This window comes from Camelus dromedarius, chromosome 18, assembly GCF_036321535.1.
Source record: "Camelus dromedarius isolate mCamDro1 chromosome 18, mCamDro1.pat, whole genome shotgun sequence".
Taxonomy (NCBI): Eukaryota; Metazoa; Chordata; class Mammalia; order Artiodactyla; family Camelidae; genus Camelus; species Camelus dromedarius.
The window spans coordinates 11,948,552-11,965,464 of NC_087453.1; the positions used below are offsets into that span (position 1 = coordinate 11,948,552).

Genomic DNA, 16,913 nt, shown 5'->3' on the forward strand with positions numbered 1-16,913 from the left:
AAGAGAAAGAAGAGAAGGACAGAGGAAAGGTGATGGGCAAGGAGAAAGAGACCCTGACAGAGGGAGACCCACCGAAAAGTCAGGGAGAGTAAAAGAAAGGTGCAGAGAGTAGGGGGGAAAAAGAGTGAGAAAATTAAGCAGACAGAAAAATAGATATGTCAGGAGAAGGGTAAGACTGGAAAGAGAAGAGAGCTAGGATTCTCTTGGCCTCCAAACTCCCCCTGGAAAACGGAAGACCCTGGAATTGTGGGTGCCCTTCTGCTAAGGGGCTCTAGACACCCCAGATGAGATTTGCCTTCCTCCCTGGTTGACCAGAAAGCCAGAGAGCCTCAGTGAGCTGAGGATGAGGAGCTGCCACTCAAGCCCCTTCCCCGAAACGGGTGGTGCAGCAGGTTCCAGCTAGTCCCACTGATGGCCTTGGGGACTTGGCGTTCCCCAGCAAAGGGAGTGTCCGCAGTGATGTGTGGCTCCTGGAGTGTCAGGCTGTGCCAGGGCAGAAAGTTCAGAAGCAGGAGCTGCTGAGCAAGCAGGAGTTCTTGGTTTTGGTGCCACCAGTCGGACCAGTCGCTCCTAAAATGGGGTTCTCAGGACTTTTACCAATCCTGGTACCTTTCATCCTCCTGGAGGGTGTCCAGGAACCTGGGCTGGTTGAGGCGTTTCACAGTAAGTACTGGGGACGTGGTCCTCCCAGTGGAGAAACAGAGCTTGTCTGGGAGGAAGAAACAGAGAGTTTTACAGATAAGGAATGCTTTTCCCCACCTCAGCCTGAGATCTTGGGTGGGAGAGAGGGGAGCTCTTTAGAGCCGTTCTTTCAGCGCCTTTCATCCTGGTTAGATGCCCTTGGTGAATGCAAGAAACTGACTCCCCGCCATCATTATGAGAGGAATTCTTCCTGGAAGGGCTTGGACCTGGAGCTCATGAAACAGATTGAGGGAACTGGGCAACTTAAGGGCTTTTCCCATAAGAAAGGCTACTTGCCCTAGCACCGCCTCATCAGCTTTCGAATCTTCCCACTGCAGCCCCCCATGGACTCCCCACACCCACAACTACACCTGCACCCACAGGGATCCTTGCCTAGAGGGTAAAGAATGGTCTTTGAAGGTCTCCTGGGATGCTGGCCTGTGAAGACCCCCCCCCCCCCCATAATTAGCAGCTGAGATCAACTGAGTGCTCAGCCAGCAGGGGAGCCACATGCTGCAGGTCTAAATCCGGCTCTGCTCCCCAGTAGCTGTGTGAGCCTGGCCAGTTCCCATAACCTCCGTTTATAAACCTTCAGATTCCTCCATTTATAAAATATGAGTGTTGAAAGGACTTACCCCCAGAGTTGTAATGAGGATTAAGAAGAAAAGGACAAGTGCTCCCAAAGCACTGCGTCAAGATTAGTTATTATGCTTGTTATGTCCCAGGCAGCTTGACAGTGGCTTTACTAACTTGTCACGTGAATCCCCAAAACAACCGTATAGGCAAAGGAGGGAATCAAAGTTCAGAGACGGTGCCTGCCACCCCATGGGACGCACAGAATTCAAAAGCCCAGCCGTCTGACTCCAGAAATGGAGATCTCAATCATTGAGAGTGACAGCCCCCTGCCCCCACCCAGGGAACCACCAAATACAGGAAAACCGAGTGATCAGAATCATTCTGGAGGAAAGCATCTCTCTCCCTGGAAACTTATGGGTGGTGGGTTTAAGGATCAGACGGTGAGTTGTTAGGGGGTTAGGGATGGGGGACCACTGTGTAAATCCTGAGCCCCTGCCAAAGGCCACTACTGTCTGGGGACAGTGAAGTGAAAGCAAGCTTCTTTACCTCTGCAGTGGTGCCTTGGGTCTGGGAAAGGAGGGCTTTAGCCCCTTCAAGGCCCCAGAAGAGTTTATCTTTCCCTCCCTCAGGCGCGTGTCCCAAAAACAGAGTAAAATGTGCGATTGAAGAAAGAAACCAATGTGTGAAGAACAGAGAGTGCCCGGAGAAGATGAAGTGTTGCAGGTTTGGCTGTGCAAGGCAATGTTTAAATCCCAAACAAGGTAACTCTCAGATCCCCTGAAATAGCCGATTCCCTCATTTTCTGGCCACCTGCACCAGCATTGTTGGGCCCCTCGCCGGGTTCACTGATGACTGGTCTCTGACCAGGAGTCTGGGTGCATCTTCTACTTGACACAAACCCTCTCAGTGCTGGGCTGGGGAGGGTGTTGAAAGACACAAGTTTTACTTCCTTTCTGCCTCTATTTATGTATGTGACATGAGTGACATAGGTTTTCCTTTAAGGGCCTTAGTTTCCCCAAGTGTAAGAAAGATGAGGTTAGTAGGCCATATAGTCTCTTGGCTACTCTTCTGTGATCTGCTCAGATGCCAAGTAGCCACTGAAGTCTCGTCAAATGCCAGCATGGTGGCAGTGACACAACAGCTGTAAAAGACAGGTATATGATTTGTCTTTCCTGGCTTTTTTTCCATGCCTCTCGTCTGTATAAATCTCAGGTATCTTCCCTAGCCACCCTTGGTCTCCTGCACTCTTTCCTCTCTGCCCATATCATTGAGCTCTAAAGAAGATCATCAAGGACTATTCATTGATTCATTTGTTCATTTATTCATTCATTCATTCATTCAACATTTACTGGTAGCCCTGATGCCCATGATGGGCTCTACTTGCTCATGTGCAAAGGCCCTGTGTGAGAAGACACCATGCTCAGGCTAGAAAGGCCAGAAAACAGAGAGGAGCATGAGCGTGGTAAGAGATGAGGAAGATGAAGCCTGAGTAGGTAGAGAAGGTTCTGGCAAGGCAGGGCCTTGCCAGCTGGAGTAGGGGGTCTGATCTCGATCTTAAAAACAACAGACTACATTCAAATCCCTTACCATCCATGTGGCCTTAGGGAAGTTACTTAGCCTCTCTGAGCCTCAGTTTACTCAGCTGCAAAATGAGGACAATAAGAGGACCTACCTTATAAGATTATGTGTTACTATATGTCAAGTGCTAAGAACAGTGCCTGACGCTTTAATAAGCACTATGGTTGTTACGCTTCGGACCATGAGGTTCTAAAGAACTCTGTTGGCACCTCATACTATTATGCACAAAACCGTTGCTCAGTAAATGCTTCTTTAAGTTCAGGATACATTTGATTTTTTTTTTTTTACTATAAACATTTGTAAAGCATCCACTCAGTGCCAACTTACCTGCTAGGATAAATTCTGCAACACACTCTAACAATATCATGCCCTTACACACTTCTCCATGCCTTGGCACATGCCTGGGATATTCTTTAGGGAGCCAGGCATCCAAACAGCTCTGCTTCTCAATCTCCCTGCAGACGTATGCATTTTGCCAAAAGAGCCTGGCCGCTGCTTGGCCTACCTTCCACGCTGGTGGTATGATGCGCAAAATAAAGTCTGCTCCCAGTTCATCTATGGCGGTTGCCAGGGGAACAGTAACAACTTCCAGTCTCAAGCTGTCTGCCAGGCCATCTGCCCCAAAAGAAGTAAGTCCCAGGGGCTCCAATCTCCCACACTTACCTGGGCCGCCCTGGGAGGCCTGGGTATTGTCTGGTCCATTCCAGAAACTCAGCAGGCTTGGGATGGACAGAACCAGTCCAATCAGGAGGTAAGGATACACCTTACAGAGGGGTAAGTATGTTTCGGGAAAGGGAAGGTGGGAAGGGGAGCAGTAGCCAAAGGGATGTGGGCAAGTAGGAAATGAATAAGGGGTACTCGAGGAGGAAGCCGAAGTGGTGGAGTATCTGAGACCAAGTCAGAATAAAGCCCAGTGAACCAGCCCGGGGCGTACCATGCATCAGCCAGTCACCCCAGGCCTTAACCTCTCATCAAACCTCATCACCAGTTCTCTTTTTCTTTTTTTAAGGTGACTATAGCCAGGACAACCACACGCTTTATTGACCAAAGCAAGATGCTTTTAAGAGCGAAAGGAGATGCAATTAATTATTACACTGGGACAACAAGCATAAGCTGGGAGTCTACTGGAAAAACCAGAACACATGATCACTCTATGAGCCCCCGAAGGCACTCTTCTTCTGTTTCCTCTCCCTAAAAAGATAGAAAAATGATCCTATCTCCTTTTTTCCATTATGTGTAATTCTGGGCCCTAAGGTGAGCAGGGTCCAAGAATCTCACCAGGACATCATTTTCTATCCTGCTGTCTTGCAGAGTCATTTGGCTAGCTGGGATAAGGAGAGCTGGAACAACCTCCAGGGTTTGGCTCATCATCCAGGGATCTCTCCAGGTGTGCCTGACTGATGCTGTATATGGTTTCCATTGGCCAAATCTCAGCTGCCAAGACCTTGGCCGTCCCCCCAAAGAACAGCACCATTTGCTTCCTCCCTTTTCTCCTGCTCAGCATCCCTTCAGACATAATGCCCTTCACCCTTGGACCCCTTCTCAGCGTGTGACCCTGTCTCTTCCACTTTCAGGGCCCTCATTTATCCTTTGGAAGCCTCCAGTTTTCCCTAATAAAGTGCTCTGTGAGGTTTGAGATCTCTGAGGCTGAGTAATTCACATCTGCTCCCTCTGTGCCATTTTTGGAGAACAAGAAGTCATTGGGTCTTGCAGGGACATGCAAAGAGGGAGAGAAGAGTCTGAAAGTCCTGCAAACAGGGAATGCTGGTAACACTGTTGTCCTGGTCAAATTATCCTAAGATGCTTAAGAATGGAACTGGGTCAGATCCAGGTTTCATATGGTCTAAAGCTTATAAAGTGGGGTGGGGGTAGTTCTTTAAAAAATGAATGCAAATTAAAGACTGAATATTATTTCAAATGAGAAAGGAAATTGCATCAACTGAAAATCTTAACAAGCTATCAAATACTACAAATTGTAAAACATCCATGTAGATTAATTATTAGTTAATTAATTTTCATTTAGGACGTCAATTCACTAAAACTCAATTTCTATAGGAAGATAATTCAGTCTTTTGTTTAACATGGCAGATCAAAAATTGATGATATTTTGGTTTTGATTATAGTTGGGAATGCATAAAATATATGCCCGAGTGCACAGCCATACTTAATATTTGTAGTTTCACCACAGTTTTGTGTCCTAAAAAATGCAGGAATTTTAATTCTCTTTTGTGCAATTTCATCAAAAAAAGAAAAAAAAAGTGCATGATGCATTTAAAGTTGTACATATTGAATTATCTTGCTAGTAAAGAATGAATAGGCTTCCGTGAGAACTGATTTTCTAGTTATAAATTTATGTATTTGATATTTGGAAGAAATTTCCACAGAATGATTTTTCTGACTCCATACATTTCAAACCTAGTCTCTCCTCTGCTACCCACATCCTTCTAGGGTTAGGTACATGGATGACAATACAACCATGCCTTAGTGTCATATGTCAGAGAGCTGGTCCAGTGGGTGGTGGAACATTGCTTAGAGAGCTTCTTACATCAGGACAGGTGGCAGCAACTTATGATATGTAGAAGTAACTAAGAACTACCTAAATATAACACACCAACTCCACACTCAACAGATCCCCCTTTCAATTTCCTTTTAGCTGGATGCCAAAAATGCTAGCAGCCATTCCAACATCCCCTGATTCAGGAGAAGTGTAAGAGAGGAAAAGACGGAGGGGAAAGGGAGGGCAGGCTGATTGATTACGGTTAGAATATATTACTTTTACAGATGCTACGAATCGTTTGATCACATGAACATATAACTTGGGCCACTCCCAGAGTCTTTAAAGGGGCTTGTTCAAGTGAGGGACCCTGAGGCTTGAGCTCCATCAATTTCATGGGACGGAGCGCTCATGCACTGCCATGTGAGAGGACCAACTACTCTGAGACAACCATGCTAGAGAGGCCAGTGGAGGTCCTTAGGTCCACAAACCCAGAGAAGCCGTGCCTGAGAACCAGCGTCAGTTTCCAGCCATGTGAATGAGCTGCCAACACATTAGAGCCTTCAGATGACTGTGGCCCCAAGCAGACATCTGCAACCATGTAAGGACCCCAAGAGAGGAAAAATGAGCTGATTCCTTCCCAAATTCCTCACCCCCAAAATGGTGAGAAAAATAAAATGGCTGTTCAAAACTGCTAAGCTTGGGGAAAAGTTATCGCAGCAATAGATAGGTAATTGGAATAGATGGGAAGGAAGTGGGTGGAAGGAAAGCAGGGGAGGAAAGAGGGAGAGGAAAGACAAGAGAGGAAAGAGAGGAAAGAAAAGTCTGGGGGAAGGAGGAAAAGGGTCCCTCAGAGGGGAACTGGGCAAGACAAGAGGACACCAGGCTCCAGAAGGAAGCCCCACAGCAGGTGGCTTTGTCCCCATAGCACTCTAAAACCTGGACATTGCTTCCAAATAAACTCATTGTTTGGTATGACTTGAATCAAGAGGTTCTAAAGAAAGCCTAGGATCTACCTACTGTTGAGTAAGACCTCTACTCATTTCTCAGTTTCTCCCTCTTTAAAAAGGGCTGGTTAAACTGATGACTATTTCTGAAAATACCATTAGCAAACACTCACATTAAGGTCACTTACAGTGGGGAGGGGCTTGTCTAAATTGTGGATCCTCCAGATCGAGGAAATTGCCATCTCTAGGAATAGAGCTCAGGAATCTGCACCTTAAACAAGTACTATTAACTGATTTTAAAGTTTCAGTTTCTGTGGATTAGATGATATTTAAGGGCCAATCCATCAGTGGGGGAAAAAACAAAGACTTAAAAACAGTTCTATTGGTGCCTGCTCCTGGTGTAGAAGGAGATCAGGAGAAAATGTTAGAATCATTGAAAGTGAAGGGGGATCAGGGCAGGGTTGGGCTGAAGACCCTCAAAACAATGCTGATTTGGCAGTTTTGCAATGTGACCATCTGGCCAAGTGGTCCCCGTGTGTGGCGTCTCCCACATTGGTACTGCTTTTTCCTCCACATCTCTGGGTTAGTCTGTTGTCCTGGGAAGCCTGCCTCAGTCCCGTGCATCTTTGTGGTCCAGACCAAATTACCAACAAGTCATCATTGGTCTGCATCCTGTGGGAGAAGCACTTGTCTGGGAATAAAGAGATCAAAATACAAGACCCTGGTTAAATGTATGACCTGGTAGGGACAGAGTAGGTAAAAGGATGCTCCTCTCAGGACCTCAGTTTCCCATAGACAGGATGAAGGTGGTGGACTAATAATGTCAAAGAGTACTTCTAAATTTGAGAAAATATGGCAGCTCAGGGACCCTGCCAAATCTGATAAGCAACTTTTGCTTGTCCATCCCATTGGTCCCTCTCAAACCTTGATTGAGACTGACATACATGAATGACTGGAACAGACTCATTCTGTCCTAGGGACCCACGGACCGGAGAGGTCCTTGTAAATGGCCAAATGTGCCTTGCTGTGGACAGCTCCTGCTCTCCTCCTGTGCTCAGGAATGTACTCAGAGCTCTCGGGGCTCAGCACAGGGAACCCTCTGCCTTACAAGGACCTCAGTGCAAGATGCCATGTCTTTTTGTTGTCAATGGTTTGCTCGTTCATCTGCCTATTGGAACCCAGAGGACACTTTGAGTGGAAACGTCAGGTGTTACTCATGGAGTCATGGGACCCAGGACCCCTTGTCTTCCCCCTTCTTCTTCTTCTCTCCTCAAAGCTACCTCCAGAGCCAGAAATGACCAGATTTTGGTTGAGTAGAGTTTCCACCCTTAATCAATGGGGTACACACTTCAAAATCACCAAGGACTGCTCTCTGAGCTGTTCTGAGACCTCTCAGACACAATACAACTTCAGCAGACTCTGTGAGGTAGATGGGTACCCATCTCAGTATCTTTTAAATACATTGTCTGCTTTTGAGTAGGTCAAAATATATATTTTTCTTTTTTTAGCTAAATCACCCGAGGCAGTGGCTCACCAATACTAGTACATGAAGAATTCAAGAGTCTCCCCAAAAAACTGAATTAAAAGGAAGAAAGATCCTAAGGTAATTCTGACATAAGTTTGGAACTACTGGTTGAATACCCTCCTCATTTAATATCACATTCCTGAGATATATTATTAAATGTAGATCACATCATTTCTAATTCATCCCATTTATACTTCTGCACATTCTTGCCACTTTCTGCTATTAATTTTGACTCTAAGGACTCTCCCTTCTTAATCTGCCATTCCTGTTAAGTACCGTCTGGCAGAGAGCATGTCACGCGTGATTCGTCATATTTATATGTGTGCACAATTTCCCCTCCCTTTTGCTATTGATTTTTCCCTTGCCACCCACTTTAGCACATTAATTCATCAAGCAAAATGAGTGTGGACTGACTCGGTGTTTCAAGATCACTGATAAGGTGAAAAGAGGACATGGAGATAACGAAAGTATGCTTCACTTCAATGTACTTTATTTTTCATGTCCGGAGAGTCTCCTCCTCTCCCCCCAGCTCCCTACCCAAAGCTCATTCATTGCTGAATCTTGGCAAGTCAGCCTCCTCTCCCCTTCAGTCGCTGAGCTAGAGCCTTGCTGGTCTTCTTTCCATTTATCAAATGTGCTGAGCTCTTCTTGTTCCAAAAGATTTCACATAGGCTGGTCCACATTATGTGGATTCCTCTCACCCTGAGTCTTCATCAGGCATCCTCTGCCCCTTTGTCATGGCCCTTAGCACCGTATGGAGCTATATTTTTAATTGTGACTTGGCTTCCTTCTAGACATTAGACTCTGTAAGGACAAATGATTGAGTCTTTCCCTCGCTAGTGCCTTACATATAATAAATCCTCAATAAATATTCGTTGAATGAATTAAAATGAATCATAAAACACTTTTTGATGTGAAGGAGCAAGGGGGAAGGACTGGTTACTACAACAGTCATCTGTGCGGAAGGGGCCTCTTAGAAGAAGCCAAGTTGAGGAGTCCCCAAGATTGTGGGGACATAACAACGGGGTTCTGGGGGAATAAGTATCCCAGTCTTACTCGCCTTCTTCCTTCTGAATCCCCCCCCCCCATGTCCCATTGGCTGTTTCCAATCAGAAGCCAGTGAGCAAGACAACCTGATGATGCAGCCCATACATTTAGTCTTCTGAGGCACGGAGCTGGGCACAGAGAGTGCAGAGTGGACCTGGAAGGGGAAAGAAAGAAACCCAAATCCACTCCTCTCACTCCTCAACATCCACTCTTGGGTTTCATCCAGGTGAAAAGTTAAAGTCCCATCACAGGTGTCACACGAATCCCCTGGGTCACAAAACCACTGTGGGAGATGTCAGTTTGGTCACACACTCACCTAAAATCTAAAATGTTTGCCTAGGGGGAGGGTATAGCTGAGTGGCAGAGTGCATGCTTAGCATGCACAAGGTCCTGGGTTCAATCCTCAGTACCTCTTCTAAAACTAAATAACAAAATCTACTTACCTCCCCACTGCCAAAAAAAAAAAATTTGCTATCACCAGCGTTCTTCATATTCAAGGGAGGAAAGAGGATAAAAGGGAAAAATGAACATAAAACAGAGCTGTTACAGACATCATCCCTGCCACTAGTTGTGAAGCTGAAGTTGGTAATCACAGCTGCCTCCTTCCCCCATTCTTTCCGTGTTCCCTTTCCCTTCTACCAGCTAGATGGGATGCGTTACCTGGTGAGGTGATCCAAACCTTCATTCTTGTGAAATATGGGTCCTTGGTGATCTTTCCTCTGTAAAGTTCCCAGAGTTTTTCACTGACCAGTGAATTCCCTGGGTTTCCAACAAGGCCTCCTTACCTCATAGTATAGGAGCAACCGAATTTCCGTCTGGTTAATAAGCAGCACTCACATTTGCATGTACAGTTGCCCATACGCATTGCATCTCAAGAAAGTAGTAGAATAGAATCATATGTATTTGAGGAACAGGCTCTTTAAAAAGTAAATGTTGTAGTCTAGCTATCCATCCAAGAGAAGGATTTCCAGTAGATGATCTAAATAGATCAGGTGACTTCTTCCCACAGAAAACAAGTACAAAACTGAGTGACATTGGCTATAACAAATGAAGGCACTGGATTTCTTTACACTAACGATAAATCAACAGAAGAAAGTAAAGAAACAATCCCCTTTAAAATAGCACCCAAAGTAATAAAATATCTGGGAATAAATCTAACCAAGGAGGTGAAAGAATTATACACAGAAAACTATAAACCATTGATGAAGGAAATTAAAGAAGACTTTAAAAAATGGAAAGATATTCCATGCTCTTGGATTGGAAGAATCAATATTGTTAAAATGGCCACACTGCCCAAGGCAATCTACAGATTTAATGCAATCCCTATCCAATTACCCTGGACATATTTCACAGAACTAGAACAAATCATAATAAAATTTATATGGAACCATCAAAGACCTAGAATTGCCAAAGCATTACTGAAGAGAAAGAAAGAGGCTGGAGGAATAACTCTCCCGGACTTCAGACAATACTATAGAGCTACAGTCATCAAGACAGCATGGTATTGGTACCAAAACAGACATATAGACCAATGGAACAGAATAGAGAGCCCAGAAATGAACCCACAAACTTTTGGTCAACTCATCTTCGACAAAGGAGGCAAGAATATACAATGGAATAAAGACAGTCTCTTCAGCAAATGGTGTTGGGAAAACTGGACAGCAGCATGTAAAACAATGAAGCTAGAACACTCCCTTACACCATATACAAAAATCAACTCAAAATGGATTAAAGACTTAAACATAAGACAAGATACAATAAACCTCCTAGAGGAAAACATAGGCAAAACATTATCTGACATACATCTCAAAAATTTTCTCCTAGAAGAAATAAAAGCAAGAATAAACAAATGGGACCTAATGAAACTTACAAGCTTCTGCACAGCAAAGGAAACCAGAAGTAAAACAAGAAGAAAACCTATGGAATGGGAGAAAATTTTTGCAAGTGAAACCGACAAAGGCTTGATCTCCAGAATATATAAGCAGCTCTCAATAAGAAAAAAATAAACAACCCAATCCAAAAATGGGCAGAAGACCTAAACAAGCAATTCTCCAACGAAGACATACAAATGATCAAAAAGCACATGAAAAAAATGCTCAATATCACTAATTATCAGAGAAATGCAAATCAAAACTACAATGAGGTATCATCTCACACCAGTCAGAATGGCCGTCATTCAAAAACCCACAAATGACAAATGCTGGAGAGGCTGTGGAGAAAGGTGAACCCTCCTACACTGCTGGTGGGAATGCAGTTTGGTGCAGCCACTATGGAAAACAGTGTGGAGATTCCTCAAAAGACTAGGAATAGACTTACCATATGACCCAGGAATCTCACTCCTGGGCTTGTATCCAGAAGGAAATCTACTTCAGGATGACACCTGCACCCCAATGTTCATAGCAGCACTATTTACAATAGCCAAAACATGGAAACAGCCTAAATGTCCATCAACAGGTGACTGGATAAAGAAGAAGTGGTATATTTATACAATGGAATACTACTCAGCCATAAAAACCGACAACATAATGCCATTTGCAGCAACATGGATGCTCCTGGAGAATGTCATTCTAAGTGAAGTAAGCCAGAAAGAGAAAGAAAAATATCATATGAGATAGCTCATATGTGGAATCTAAAAAACAAAAACAAAAACAAACAAACAAAAACAAAGTGTAAATACAGGACAGAAATAGACTCACAGACAGAGAATACAGACTTGTGGTTACCGGGGGGTGGAGGGTGGGAAGGGATAGCCTGGGATTTCAAAATTGTAGAATAGATAAACAAGATTACACTGTATAGCACAGGGAAATATACACAAAATGTTATGATAACTCACAGAGAAAAAAATGTGACAATGAGTGTGTATATGTCCATGAATGACTGAAAAATTGTGCTGAACACTGGAATTTGACACATTGTAAAATGATTATAAATCAATAAAAAATGTTAAAAAAACAAACAAACAAACAAACAAATGAAGGCACTGGAAATTTACTGAAGAAAAATAACAAATTGAGAAACATTTATTTTTGAAAAACAGAGCTTCAGTTCCAAGAAGTTCAACGAAACCTACGTAGATTAAACACAAAGAAAACCACGCAAAAGCCATATATTATAGTCAAACTTCTGAGAGACAAAGAGAAATACAGTTGACCCTTGAATAACATGAGTTTGAACTGTGTGGGTCCACCTCTATGAAGATTTTTTCCGGTGAATGCATACAGTATTATATAATCTGTGGTTGGTTGAATCTGTAGATGAGAAACGACAGCTACAGAGAGCCAATGATGGGACTTGAGCATCTATGACTTTTGGTATCTGTGGTGGGTCCTGGAACCAATCCCCCACATATTCAAAAACAACTAGAGAAAGATGACTCATCACATAAAGGTGACCAATAACACAGTTAATGGCTGACCTTTCATCAAAAACAATGGAAGCCAACAGGCATCAGAATAAAATATTCCAAGCTCTTAAAGAAAAAAAAAACTATGAACAAGAATTCTGTATTCAGAGAAACTATCCTTCAAAAATAAAGGCAACAAGTCATATATACAACAAAAACTAGTACCTCTAATATGTAAAGAACTCTCAAAACCCAGCAATACACAAACAATTCAATCAGAAAATGGGCAAAAGCAAGAACAAATATTTCATCTAACATGATACACAGATGAAAAATAAACATTAAAAGATGTTCAACATCACTGAACATCGTCATTGAACATTATTGACCATCAAGGAAATGCAGTTTAAAACTACAATGTGACATAATTGTACACCTATCAAAATGGCTGAAATAAAAAAGAGCGACAAGAGTAAATGCTAACAAGGATGCAGAGAAATGGAATCTCCCATTCATTACTGTTGGGAATGTAAAATGGTACAGCTATTATGGAAAACAGTTTGACAGTTTCTCATAAAACTAAACATGCAATTACCATACAACCCAGAAATTGCACTCTTGGGCATTTGTCCCAGAGAAATGTAAACTCTGGTTCACACAAAAACCTGTGCATGAATGTTCATAGTAGCTTCACTCATAATAAATAGCCAAACACAGCCCAGATGTCTTTCAACAGGTGAATGGTTAAGCAAACTGTGGCCCATCCGTGGAAAAGTACTCAGCAACACAAAGGAATGAACTAATGATGCCTGGGACAGCTTGGATGAATCTCCAGAGACATATGGTGTTTAATCACATATTAAATATACGTGATTCCGTTTATATCATATTTTGAAATGACAAAATTTTGAAATAGAGAACAGATTAGTAGTTGCCAGAGGCAGCAGATTGGGGTGGTAAGAGCTGGGAAGGAGAAAATGTGGTATAAAAGGGCAACAGTAGGGATCCTGGTAGTAACAGAGCTGTGCAATATCTGGACTGTGGTGGTGGATACACAAATCCACACATGGGATAATCATATAGAACTAAGCACATGTGCACACACACAAGCAACTGAGTACGAGTAAAACGGAAATCTAAATGAGATCAGTGGGTTGTTTCAGGTCAATATCCCAGCTGCGATATTGTACTATAGTTTTTCAAAATATTACCATTGAGGGGAATGGGGTAAAAGGTATTATTTCTTACAACTGCATGTGAATCCATAATTATCTCAATAAAAATTTCAATTAAAGGAAATAAAGGCAAAAACGAAGGCTTTCCTTTATAAATGGGAGAATGGAGAGAATTTGATGCTACCAGACCTGATTGTTAAGGCTGAAAGGAGATGACACTAGGTGATAATATGAATCTGTGGGAAAGAATGAAGAACATCAGAAGTGATAAATATGTGGGTAAATATAAAGGTGTGTGTATGTGTGTGCTCTTAACCTTTTTTTAAAAAAAGGACAAGATTGTTTAAACCAATTGTTGTAACACTGTATTGTTAGGTTTAAAACACACACAAACGTAATATATATGACAAAAGCACAGATGAGGCGGGCAGGAAATGGAGCTATAGGGGTACAAACTTAGTATATTTTACCAGAATTAAGTCAATAGATATATATCCAATTCTATCTCCATTGTAAGCCGGAGATCTCTTTGCCACACCAAACACTACTCTATATTATGAGTTCCTTCCTTCCTCTAGTAGACTCCACTTCCAGAAGGAAGAAAGCCCAGAAGTGGATGGAGATTGAGTTCATGGAGAATTGATGGTCTCTGAGGTATGAAAAGTGATGCAGTGTAGTGGACTTCCTAAGGAATAGAGTTCTTTGACAGGGTAATGGTAGAATGATACAGTATAAGATCAGAATGATGCAGTATAGTGGTTATACTGGATACAGTATAACAAAGGCTTGAGTCAGAGAAACGTAAGTTAAATCCCAGTCTGGCCAATTATGAACTAAATAGACTTAGGCATCTCTCGTAACTTCCTTGGGTCATGGTTTCCTCATCTGTGAAATATGCAAAACAATAAAACCTGAGCCAGAGAGTTTTTGTGAAGATCACTCAGGGTGATCTATGTAAGGTACATAACATATTGCCTGGTATGTAGGAGATGTTCCGTAAACAAAAAAGATTAGTGTTAGAGCAAACAGTGCAAATTGCAGGCATTCCTTCATGATCTCAACCACTCAGATGCAAACCTTATATGGTCAAATCTCCCACGACGGTGATCAGCCTGGGGCTCCCATAGTGGGAATTTCTTATGTCTTACAGAGAATTTCAGCCCTCTGAGTTCTAGCGACATTTCTCTCCCCTACTCTAAAGTCCCTATTTATGAACAAGCTACTTGGCATAGAATGCGAAACATTATCCTCTGCTAAAATTTCCACTTGCATTTCTGTAGATACAAATTGGCTCTGCTTTCAAAGTGATCAAGCCTATTTTTCCCCTCTGGATATTTATTTTGAACATAAATAAAGTGAAAATAGAAATAAACTCTCTTGGGGGTGTGTGTGTGTGAGAGAGAGATAAATGTATTTGTTATATCTACAAGGGAGTCTTCTAAGTTCCTGTTTCTCTGTTCTATTTATTATCTTGGAATGATAATAATATCTATTCCAAGGGCTTTTTATGAGAATGTAATGAGTCAAGGGAAAAAATTCCCTGATACGTAACTGGTGCTCTAGTGATGTTAGTCTCCTTCACACTTCTAAAAAAAAAAAAATGTTATATGGAGGTTATAATCTGAATGGGGAGATTTTATTTTTTTCAAAATTCCACCTTTATTTACTTCCTCTATCCCTACAGCACCTAAATCATCAGGTCTCAACCAGAAGTATTCTGGAATGACAGTAACCATGACACCCAAATCGCCAGAGGAAGGGCTAAGTCACTGAGTCATGGCCGGCGGTTTCCCCCTAGGGCAACCGGGTACAGAGTGCCTGGTTTTAAAGGCCAGTGCCTCCCACACCCACCCACAAGTCTTATTCAGCCCAGCAAGTACAGGCACACCTCATCAGGCACTGCTCTTACTTTATGGGGTCCTTATCATGCTGCCAACGCTGGAGATATTTTTATAATTAAGAAAGTATGTATATTCATAACTCTTCTGCAGAGTTTCCTAACCTTGGCACTATTAACATTTGGGGGCAGATAATTCTTTGTGGTGAGCCTGTCCTGTGCATTGTAGAATGTTTAGCAGCATCCCTGGCCTCTACCAGCAGGTGTCCCCCTATCCCTAAATTGTGTCAATCAAAAATGTCTCTAGACACTGTCCCTGGGTTGGGGAGTGGGCAGAATTTCCCCTTACCCAGATGAAAACTGGTCTTTTGGTTTGCATATTAGAAGGTCTGTGCTCGCTCAAAACACTGTAGTAAGCTCTCAGCCAAGGGCACTCATAGGCAATTCTGCCTTTCTTCCGCCTAAATGGCAAATGCCAGACTGTTCACCCCCTGGGGCTCTCCTTCTGCCATTATTTCAGCTCCTGATGAACTGTCTGACCATCTACAAGAGCTAAGGAAAGACATGCCAGGAATAATGCTGGTAGACCCACCAAAGTGCAAAAGAAGATGTGCCCCAGAGATGTTGAAGTGCGGGCTTTGGTGGAGCCTTCAAGGAACTATGGTGAAGATCTGCAGGAGATGAGAGGGTTGACCAACCATTATGTGAACTATAGCTGGGAGAAATAATGCCAAGGAATTAGCATCATGGCTGCAGGGGGCATAAAGAGAAGGAAGAGCTGCCACTAATGTGCAAAGATAGGTAACACATTTGTAGAGACCAAGTGTTTTGCTGATCTAATTTGTACTTCCATTTCCCAAAAGGCATGATGTTACACACACACACCTGCAAGCGGCATATACCTGTGTGCTCATTTACAGTGTATGAAGCATTTTTAAATTCACTGAACACTTACGCCAGTTCTGGGAAATATGCTAAACCAGCATAATTCATCTCCATTTATAGATGAGAGAACTGAGGCTCAGAAATGTTCAATGACTCACCCAAGGTCAAAAGCACAACATCAGACTTCAAATCTGAGGCTCACTCAATCCCACTAAACCATGTTGACTTTATTTTCCAAAAGATCAAATCTCTAGAGGCTCCGGGAAAGCAGGTAGGCAGGAAGTGGGCTAGACCCTGGTGATTCGGGTGATTCTCTAGACAGAATGATTCTCTAAACCAAACAAAGTTGGGCCCTCCTTCTGCACAACAATGTGTGTGCTGTTCACACAATTCCTTGAGAGCCCCCAGATGGGAGAAAGGCAGCATCTACGATTCTGCCTGGCATTCTGTGAGAACTCAGTAAGTGTGTGTTAAATGAATGAGTGATACAAGGCTATTGGAGCTGAACAGACAAGGGTCCCGAGTCCTGGCTCTGAAATTCATTATTGATGGGACAATGGCCAAGGTAGCTTAAACTCTCCTCATTTACAAAATAAGGGTTCTAAGCCTTGCAGGAATCTTGTACGGATTCAGGTGAGGCCGTGTGTGAAAGAATATTTTATAGGAACCTGGAAAGGTAAAGGCACTCAACAAAAGGTAGCTATTGTTTTAAAGGGGCTTTCACCTTGAAGTGTAGTAAAGTGGTCTGTGACACTTTCAGATCAGATAAGGCCAGGCCATGCTTCGGCTGGACACTCTGTTCCAGGCGTGGACTAGCCCCGT

The 16,913-nt window shown here is 43.0% G+C and overlaps 1 protein-coding gene across 1 annotated transcript; it reads left to right on the plus strand.

Moving 5' to 3' along the window:
* The first annotated feature begins 575 nt into the window (after positions 1 to 575).
* LOC135318547 (WAP, Kazal, immunoglobulin, Kunitz and NTR domain-containing protein 2-like) lies at positions 576 to 4,439 on the plus strand. The gene is made up of 4 exons (XM_064475978.1): positions 576 to 777; positions 1,598 to 1,697; positions 1,780 to 2,018; positions 3,297 to 4,439. The coding sequence occupies exons 1-4, from the start codon at positions 576 to 578 to the stop codon at positions 3,611 to 3,613; spliced, it is 858 nt and encodes a 285-aa protein (XP_064332048.1). The 3' UTR covers positions 3,614 to 4,439.
* Positions 4,440 to 16,913: the final 12,474 nt, after the last annotated feature.

Excerpts from the sequence above, each read along its gene's own strand:
- LOC135318547 (XM_064475978.1), top strand. The coding sequence starts at position 576 with ATGGGGTTCTCAGGACTTTTACCAATCCTGGTACCTTTCATCCTCCTG. Across the intron at positions 778-1,597 it reads ACCTCAGCCTGAGATCTTGG|GGAACCACCAAATACAGGAA; the intron begins GTGGGAGAGAGG and ends GCCCCCACCCAG. Across the intron at positions 1,698-1,779 it reads GTGGGTTTAAGGATCAGACG|TGAAGTGAAAGCAAGCTTCT; the intron begins GTGAGTTGTTAG and ends GTCTGGGGACAG.